The 9,470-nt window shown below is 41.8% G+C and overlaps 1 protein-coding gene across 2 annotated transcripts; it reads left to right on the top strand.

Annotated features, from left to right (window-relative positions):
- Window positions 1-1,946: 1,946 nt before the first annotated feature.
- On the top strand, window positions 1,947-9,121 carry TMEM14A (transmembrane protein 14A). Of its 2 annotated transcripts, none has more exons than XM_003204437.3 (5): window positions 1,947-1,995; window positions 2,873-2,956; window positions 4,631-4,732; window positions 7,850-7,937; window positions 8,537-9,121. In XM_003204437.3, exons 2-5 carry the CDS (start codon window positions 2,881-2,883, stop codon window positions 8,574-8,576), a joined length of 306 nt encoding a protein of 101 aa, XP_003204485.1. In that variant the 5' UTR covers window positions 1,947-1,995; window positions 2,873-2,880; the 3' UTR covers window positions 8,577-9,121. The 2 variants fall into 2 exon arrangements, with proteins under 2 accessions (XP_003204485.1, XP_019468752.1); XM_019613207.2 differs by lacking the exon at window positions 1,947-1,995 and adding an exon at window positions 2,506-2,529.
- Window positions 9,122-9,470: the final 349 nt, after the last annotated feature.

The following is a 9,470-nucleotide window of genomic DNA, read 5'->3' as shown; positions in this document are numbered from 1 at the left end:
ACCCAATTTGGTTTCTATTTTGAAGCCGTCCTGCCCTCAAGTGTCCTATGCTTGTTTTCCAACAGTTGCTGTACCTTTCATCTTCCTTCCCTCTGAATATTGTGAGATAAGGAGAATGGTTCTATTTTCCACTGAGCAGGCAGACTTGGACAGCTCACGCGGAGTGGGTTTGTGTCACAATTAAATTCTAACAGAAAAAACAAATGGGACATTATTAGTGGAAATTAAGTATGCTAAAACCCTAATGAGAGTACTGATAGACTTTCCAGCAAACTCTTTGGAGCGGAAAACTCCCACACCTTTAAGCAAAGAAATCTAAAGGAAAAACAAGATTTTGGCAGGGATTTTCAAATGACCCCTACACGAGGCAGGTATCCAACTTGCATTACATTGCATTGTGTTTCTCTCCCTGTGGCCACACTTATGTTCAGCTGGCTTGCAGGAACAATGGAAGCATGAGGAATGTCACAGCAGGCACCTCCAGCTACCACTGAGCTACATGTCCCAACCGATCAAGAATAGCTAATTTGAGAAAAAGCTAAATTAGTATCAAGGAAGATGAGAAAATATGGACAAAAATAGCCTGTAATGGAATGGCTCCAGCAAACAGTACTGGAAGATGAGAAGGGTAAAATGCTAGAATAACCACGTCAAGTGGTCTGATAAATCAGTTACGTGTGTAGTATCTGAGTCCTGAGGTCTGGGTCTGTTGGTTTCCCTGAACAAACAAACAGCATGAGCATCCTGTCTTCGTGTCTGCCAGAGCAATTTCATGCAGATATCCCTTGGTTCTGAAAGTGCAACACTGCAGGTTTGGGTAGCATGGCTGGAAAGCCGCACAAAAGAAAAGGATCTGGGGGTATCCATCAATAGCCAGCTGAACATGAGCCAGAGGTGTGCCCAGGTAGCCAAGGAGGCCAATGGCATCCTGGCTTATATCAGAAATAATATTGCCAGCAGAAGCAGGCAGGTGATCATTCTTCTCTACTCAGACCTGGTGAGGCTGCACCTTGAGTATTGTGTTCAGTTTTGGGAGCCTCACCATAAAAAGGAGATGGAGGCCCTGGAGCGTGTCCAGAGAAGGACAAAAAAGCTGTGAGGGTTCTGGAATACAAGTCTTATGGAGAGCAACTGAGGGAACCGGGATTGTTTGATCTGGAAAAGAGGAGGCTCGGAGGAAACCTTATCACTCTACAACTAGATAAAAGGAGGTTGTGGTGAGGTGGGAGTTGGCCTTTTCTGTGCAACAGTGATATGATTAGAGGTAATGGCCTCAAGCTGAACCAGGAGAGGTTCAGATTGGATATTAGGAAAAATTTCTTCTCAGAAAGAGTGGTGAGGCACTGACACAGGCTGCCCGAGGAGGTGGTGGAGTCACCATTCCTGGAGGTGTTCAAGAACACTGTAGATGTGACAGTGAAGGACATGGTTAGTGGGCATGGTGGGGATGGATTGATTGTTGGACTATGTGATCTTATAGCTCATATTCCATCTTAATGATTCCATGATTCAATGCAGAGAACAGAAGTGCTTTGAACAATGAATTGAGGCAGCATGAGTGGCTGTGAGCAGAGCAGAGCCTAGCTCTTGGTCATGGGTTTCAGGGTGGATCTGATGGGGTTTTCAGACTTAAAATCCTAAATTAGACTACAGATCTTTCATGCTGCCGTTGCAGCCCACGAAGACTAGTCACCCCAAGGCTGCCCAAGGAGCTTCCCGAAGCACCGGACAGCACTCCTTCAGCCGAGGGCTGCAGCTGCACAGCCTCGCGCAGACCCTGCTCTGCCTCCCCGCTTCTGCCAGGCGCCATAAAACGGCGCTCCCCCTTCACGGCGCCACGATGGCAGCACGAACCAGCCGTCCTCCTCGTCCTCGCCCGGAGGAGGACCGAAACCCCTGGCAAAACCCAGAGCACGGACCGCCGGGAGGGCGGAGGGCGGGGCGGAGGGAGGTCGGAGGGCGGTGGGGCGGGGCGGGGCGGCGCGGCGGAAAGAGGTACGGCGGAGGGTGAAGTGGGTCCGGGGGGGAGTGGATGGGGTTTGTGCTGCAGCCGCCTCCTTTCTGTTGGCGGGAGCGGGCTCTGCCTGCCCTCAGCGGGGACGGGGCCGGAGCTTGGGATGGGAGCGCCCTGCGCGGGACAGCCGGCTGCTGGGCACGGCCTGCCGAGGCCATGAAGGGTGGTGGATCAGAGGGCAGCTCTGAGCCCGGCCCCTGACCTCGTTTTCAGGGTTGTTGTCGTAGCGCGGCCTCGTTTAGCCCTGTAGTTCCCAATAGAACTGCAGCTGTGCTGGGAATTGTTGTATGTCGCTCCTTCTAGCACTAAAGGCTTGACGCCAGATGATGGTGTGCTTTCATTCCTGCCGTCCCATTCGCGCCAGACACACCTGCTCAGGGAAAAAGAAGTACACACTAAAAACTAAGAATGCACTTAATTTTGGAGAAAGAAGGGAAAAGCACAGCCTTCCTACAGAGAAGCACTGAAAACCTCCAATCCGTGCCGTGCTGCAGGGCTGTGCCATCCTGCCTGAGGTACACCAAGTAAGACCAGGTTGAAGGAGCGCTAAGCCTTGCTGTGACCAACCATAAGCACAGTGCAACAAACCCCATGCTCAGCTAGCACCCAGCTTACTGCTTGTATATGTGTATTTTTGACTGGGAACAGCCTAGTAGAAATATGCCTCTGTACTGAGGAGTAAGGAAGGGCCCCAGTTGGTGAAAAGATGATGTGACAGCCAATAGATGCACCTTTATCTTTTGAATGGTGTGATATGGTAATAAAGCACTACTTCCAAGAGTGAGATGTTATTTTGGATACTTTAAATGTGGGTTTTTTACCCAAGTCTTCAGCTGCAACATGTTTTTTCTCCCACAGTTGGGACCATGGCTGTTGACTGGATTGGGTTTGCATATGCTGCTCTGTTGGCTGTTGGAGGCATTGTAGGATACACTCGTAAAGGTGAGTCCTGAGGTTGGGGAATCTCTTTCCTCTCTGCTACATTTTGTGAAAAAGAAATGGTGAAAGGCATGGAACTCGTGCTGTAGTGAACACGACTGCATCTTAAATCCAGCCTCTGCTGCTAGAAGATTTGCTTGGATCAGCTTATGCTTAAGTGGTCACTGCTTTCTGTTTATCCAACTGATGAGTTTGTTTTCGGTGCAAAAGGCTGCTCTTACTTTTGACCTTCAATGTATTTTATGCCATTTCATTTCCTTTAATCGTTCCTGTGTTAAGCACAATAGATTATCTTCCATTAAAACATGTTTTCTGTACAGGCATCTGGGATTGATTTGGGGATGCACAGCAGGGAGAGTACTTTTTATTTATTTCTTCTGACCTGATGGTTAATTATGTCTGCCATTTTTAACGCTGTTCGTTTTCATCTAACATAGGCAACCAGGTTTTAAATTGTCATGTACTTTAAGGCACGTTTTCCACGTTTGAATCATGTCGATGGTACTTGCTGTGAATCGGCCCAGCTGGCAGCAGCCTTCCTGAGCTGAATGCAGCGCACCGGCAGAGGTCGCAGCTGTGCCGAGCACAGCCGGAGCTCCTGGTTCACTGTCTCAGGGTGAATGTCCCAGCAGTACAGCAGTCCTGTTCACCATGGCATTATCCATTATGATTCTTGCGATTCAGGATCACCGATTCCCTGCACAGTGTGTGCATGTTTGCTCCTAAATAAATGCTTTATGTCTTTACTTTCTGAAAATCTTCCCCCTCGCCCCCCCCTTCTGCTCCCACTAACTATCCCATTTGCTTGTTTTCTTCTGTCTTTAATAGCTCACCAGTCCTTGTGGAAAATGTGATTTATTTATTTTTATCAGTAATGATTTCTGTTTTCTTGCAGATTCTTGATTAAAAATGTTCAGTATAACAGGACTGGGATCTATATGTCTTCTGGGGTTCTGGATTCTTCCTTTGTAATCATTTTGGAATCAGATTAATCCAGATATTGCCTGCTTTGCTGATTCTGCACTTTTATCATATGGTACCAAGTCAAATGCCTATTCAGAAACCAAATACATTGCTGAAACTCTGGATTTCATGAACCAGTTGTGTAATAGCATTGAAAGGAAATGTCAAATTAATTAAAAAATACATGTTTTCATCCTCATTGCCATCTAGTTGTTTGGGTTTCTCTTTTTTTTTTTATAACTTTATTAAATGTAATGTCAGTGATACCACGGCATCCAGTTTAGCCTTTATATGCATTGACCATAATGACTTTAGTGTCATTTTTCAGAGAATCCCAAGTGCTATAAATACAGTAAAAATGAATAGATAGTCCAGAAGGGTTACAAAAATGCTTCTGAATATATGTGTGATAGAAAAAATAGCCTAGTTCAGGTTTGTTCTTCAAAGATTATTCTTCCCAAATAACAAGTATTAGTAGATCCTCAGCCTCTAACTTAATAGATGTTGCCAGTAATAATGCTATACAAAAGAATGACTAGGAGGGGTTACAGAAATGCTGCCTCTATTCACACAGGGTGAGTTGGCTGCACAGTGGCAGACACAGCTCTATTTTCAGAATATTCAGCTAATACTAATGTGTAGAGAGAAAGCTACTGTGTAGACTGAGCATAAAGACATTGTGTTGAAAGATAACACTTGAATATTTTTTTGCAGGTAGTAAAATTTCTTTAGCTGCTGGTCTTATCTTTGGTTCCGTGGCTGGTTATGGAGCTTACTGTGTAACACGTGATCCAAGAAATGTGAAGATATCATTGTGTAAGTGTTTTACTACAGTTTAAAAACAAAAAAAAAAAGAGAGATTTCACTGGAGTGCCTGTAAAAATCTCTCTTGTTTTAAGCATTGTGACAATTCTTTGTTTTTTTTCTTAGTTTTTTTGAAATAGAATTTGACACTTCAGCTTAGCTTGCAAAATTCAAGAGCTTACGTGTGGAACTATTGGCAAGATAAAGCAAATTCACAAAGAACCAAAGGTGTGTAACCACCTGGCAGTGCTGGGTGGTTACGTAACAATGCACGTGTTGTGAAATCCAGCTGAGAAACATGGAAAAGTACTGGAATGAAATCATAAGAGACAGATCAGAATGTAACTTGAGACTTAAAGGTGGTGTAAGATAAAGTCTTGCGTGATGTTGAGTGCCCTTAGCTCTCAATGAAACAAATGGTTGATGTGGTGATTTTCTTTACTGCCAAGAAAGGGCACAAACCATGCAATAATTATCATTCTAGCAAGCTTCCATGAAACCCTCATGAAAGCAAGGAACTACTGTCTCTATTTAAGGGGTACATCATTCACCTCGTGTAACTGATTTGCAGTAAGAATTACTGGAAACTTCTGCCACTCATGATTTTAGTACTGATGGCTTAGGCTGTGGTTTCACACACATTTAACTTGCATGTAATCCAGATTGTGTTAGCACACAATCACTTTTTCTGACTTTAGTTAGAGCTTATGGTAGAGCATTTTTGTTGGCTTCATGTTTGAAATCAACTGCAGCTGTAAAAATGTCTTCCATTTAATTAAAAAAAAAAAAAAAAAAAGTAGCATTCACACCAACTGAGTTCTTTGGTAAAGGTAATCATAGTGTACCTGAGCTGCTCCTATGTGGCCTAAAATTGGATATTCAGGTTTTGCAGCCATTAACTTACTCAGATTACTGACATCTTTTTTACACTGAAGTCACAACCATGAGTGCATGTAAATTTGTGGTCATTCAGTGTGAGATGCTGTTAAGCACATCCAACATTGTACTTCTATGGGTCAATGAAATCATGAATTTGGATACAGAATTTGTGGAAGAAAAAAATTACAACTTACTAAATGTTGATTGTTTTCCAGTTCCCTTGTTTTGGAAGGACTGCTGTATGATTTCCACTAATGTAGATACCAGATGTAATAATCCAGGCTCTCTAATAAATGTCTGTGGATTTTGTAGAAGATCAGAATGCTTTCATTTATGCTTAGCTTTCTGAAGTACCTAGAGCAACTAGAGCATAAGTGTGAGAGGGAATCTAAATGCATGGAAGAGGGTGACCCTTCTGAGCATAGAAACTAGTGGGATAAATTAGAATGTAATGAGAGACAAGTGCCCCAAACCTCTAAAAAGGGTAAGGAAGAAAAATCTCCTCCATAGTTGTGGTTACCTGCAGTATCTGTCACCTATCAGGAGCCTCCTACAATAGCGTAGGTAGTGATTCAGTACAAGTCCTTGTGTTAGGGTTCTTGTAACTTGTCCTATGTACCAAGTGTGTGTGGCATACACATACCAGAGCCAAATTTCCCTAGTAGTTTTATGAATTATTTTTTCAACCAGTTATCCACTGTTGCTGATTTGAAAATGCTTGGAAAAAAAAAACATTTATTAAAAAAATAATAATAAGGAAAGGAGAGTCCACTGCCCCTGAAGTGAGCTCCTGTGTTTTCTAGACTGCTTACTGATTGAAATAGGTGTAGAAATTCATGCTTAAGTTTGTTCTGAGAATGCAACTCAATGCATTTGCTGTATTGAGTTGCTTTATGAGTTTTATCTTTATGATCTACTGAGTTGAATTTGGCTTTATTTATTGATTTATTATTTGTTTTTTAACTGATTAAAAGTGAAATGCTGAATATTCAGTGCTTTTGAAAATCAGGTCTAAAAGATGAACATCTTAAAAACTCCCTGGCACTTTTGAAAAGCCGAATATTGGTAACTGCAGGGACCTCACAAACTAAACCAGGCATGTTTTGTAGCTTCTAATGAATTGTACATATAGTCAGGGTGCTAGACAAGACACATGCTGTGGAATAGTCTGCTCTTCAGACATTCCTGAGAGGATCACAACTATGGGACCAGAAAATAAGAGCAAGGGATAGTGAAGCAAGCTGTCTTTATTTGTTTGTAACTGCCAGAACTTGTCACATTATGTCGGAATGAGTTTAAAACTCATTTTTGACAACTGTGAGTGCAGCACTGTCCACAGAAGGTGGGGGATTTTAAAGAGAGTTTGCTGGGTGGTTTATCTGCTCTGTGAGAATAGAAGAGCTGCCAGCGTGATACAACCCAGCTGTCAGCCCTGCCTCTGCCCTCTTCTAGGAAGCATTGCAGGTATCAGTTTTTTAACTCAACTATAGCTATCTTTGCAGTTCTATGTATTCTTAATCTCCTTAGCAGTCATTAGCCTGATTTGGAATCCTCAGGCCTGGTTGGCTGGTCTGTTGCTACCTCTGTTTTCAGGTAAAAGGTCCAGGAATAAGATGCAATTCCTGCCATGATGTTTGCTCTCCGTGGCTTATGCTGCATCTGTTGCCCTTTGGGGCTGCCCACCTGGTGTTGCAAGCTTTGCTGCAAATCAAAAGTACTTACGACCACAGTGCAGGAGATGTTAAGCCCTATCCTGGAGCAGAAATAAAGGAAAACTTTCAAATCTAGTTTTTAAGGCTTAGCAAATACAGAGCTAGCACTCTAAAAGGAAAAAAAAAAAAAAGGAAAAAATCACAACAGTTTGTGTGTTCCAGCTCCTTGAATGGCTAGTAAGAAAACAGTTGCAGTGTTGGGATTATGACACACTGTATTTGTAACTCAGCATAAATGTTACTGTTAATGAAGAGGATACAGGGACTATATATGGAGGAATACAAATTCACCACCTGACAAACTTGCTTTGCATCCGCAGAGAAGGATTTAGCATTCTGCTGCACCTGGAAACTGAAGGGAGTCCTGGTAATGAATTTTGGGAAAGCAAGAATGTTTTTACAGATCTCTCTCTATGATCTCACATTTTACTATACTGTGTTTCATAGCAAAACATGTCAGTGACCTTTGATTATTGTCCATATTCCTGAATTGGCCTCTCTGAAAGAAATAACAAATGCATTGAATTGTTTTTTACAGTTTCAGCTTTTCTTTTGACCATTATAATGGGAATGAGGTTCAAGAGATCCAAGAAACTGATGCCAGCCGGACTTGTAGCATGCCTGAGGTAAACATACATTGAGGATCTCAATGTAAAGATTTCACTGATTTTCAAATAGTTGCTACTCAACATCTGATTCAAGCTAGCATCAGTGGAGGTTACTACCATCTAGCAGCTGTATGGTTTAAGTGGAATTAGTTTGGTCCTGTTTCCATTGACCTGCTTTTTGTCTAACTAGGCAGATACATAAACTGAGGATAGCGTTTTTCAGCAAAGAAAGGAGATATCTGCAGTTAAACATTAATGCATGTTGATAAGGCTTTTGGAAGAACCTGAGGAAAGCTTCAGTGCTTCCATACAGATATGCATAAAGCCAGTTGTCTCACTTCATACAACAGTCATCTTACACACACACACACACACACACACTTGCTAAAAGTTATAAATCAGGACTGAAACTGCAAAATGTTATTTTCTGTTGTGTCAACGACAGAACAGTATGCTTAGATAGACTTTGGTGAAGAGTGATGTTATAGATTGAAACGTTTTGAAAGATTGCTTATTAGAGATTCTAGTGTCAGGTATTTGTGAATGTGCTGTTGTTTATTGGTGATTTTTACTGTTTATTGTATTTATGGACTTTTTTTCTGTTTTCTTTTCTACAGCCTTTTGATGATTTTGAGGCTTGTTTTTATGCTTCTGTAGGAGAATGTAGCAACTTGAGAACTGAAGTATGACAGCCATGCCCACCTCACAAACAGGCAGGCTCTCCATACTTGAAAGACAAATTGGAACACAAGTCTTATTTTGCTTTTATCTTTTCAGTAAAAGAAAGATCAATACCTGTACCCTAATTACTGGCACTTGCCAGCTGGTGTTTTGCAAGCTATTTATAAAAGCTAAAACAGTTGTTTGTTAATGATACATTTTGATCTGCTTAAGCAATCTGCTAACTCGAGGGACCTTTACCTCTAAGTTTGATAGCTTTCAGGGGTGCTGAGCACACCAGGAAACTGCATTAGCATTGCACTGTATCAGAGATGTTTTGAAGCATAATTTTGTAGCTTCTGTAATTAAGTAATCAATTCTAACCATACTGTTAGTCACTAATGAATAAAGGGACGTGCCTGTACTGTCTTATACAAAAACCTGTCTTCCTTTTGAGTACGTTTATCTTCTTCCACTGTTTCTAAATATCAAACCTACTATCAGTGTTGAAATAAAACTTAAAATGTTTGAAGCTTCCCTCAGTTTTTTTATGCAGAGTGAAGTGTCATTTTGTCAGGGCAAGTTGGATGAGCTGCTCTGTACTCATTACTGATTTAAAACACACACCGTACCACGTACAACTATTCTGGCACTAAGGGATGTGGTTTAGTGTTCCTTACATCATAAATATACATATGTATACATAACATGCATAAATAAATATAAATATTATTATAATATTATAAAGGCAACCTATTTCTGAGCGTGTATATCTGGTCTCAATGCTCCACCAATCCATTAGCAGAATACCAAGCTTCCTTTTGTTGGCAGGGGCTTAAGTGCAGAGTGTTGCAGGCTGCTCAAACACCTGAGTCATATGATCAAAACAAC

This window comes from Meleagris gallopavo, chromosome 2, assembly GCF_000146605.3.
Source record: "Meleagris gallopavo isolate NT-WF06-2002-E0010 breed Aviagen turkey brand Nicholas breeding stock chromosome 2, Turkey_5.1, whole genome shotgun sequence".
Classification (NCBI taxonomy): Eukaryota; Metazoa; Chordata; class Aves; order Galliformes; family Phasianidae; genus Meleagris; species Meleagris gallopavo.
This window is presented reverse-complemented; position numbering and strand designations above follow the sequence as displayed.

What these genes read in the sequence shown, in the direction of transcription:
- TMEM14A (XM_003204437.3), top strand. Translation starts at nt 2,881, where the DNA reads ATGGCTGTTGACTGGATTGGGTTTGCATATGCTGCTCTGTTGGCTGTT. An exon ending in AAATGTGAAGATATCATTGT is followed by an intron (nt 4,733 to 7,849) that starts GTAAGTGTTTTA and finishes TGTTTTTTACAG; the next exon opens with TTTCAGCTTTTCTTTTGACC. An exon ending in GGACTTGTAGCATGCCTGAG is followed by an intron (nt 7,938 to 8,536) that starts GTAAACATACAT and finishes TCTTTTCTACAG; the next exon opens with CCTTTTGATGATTTTGAGGC.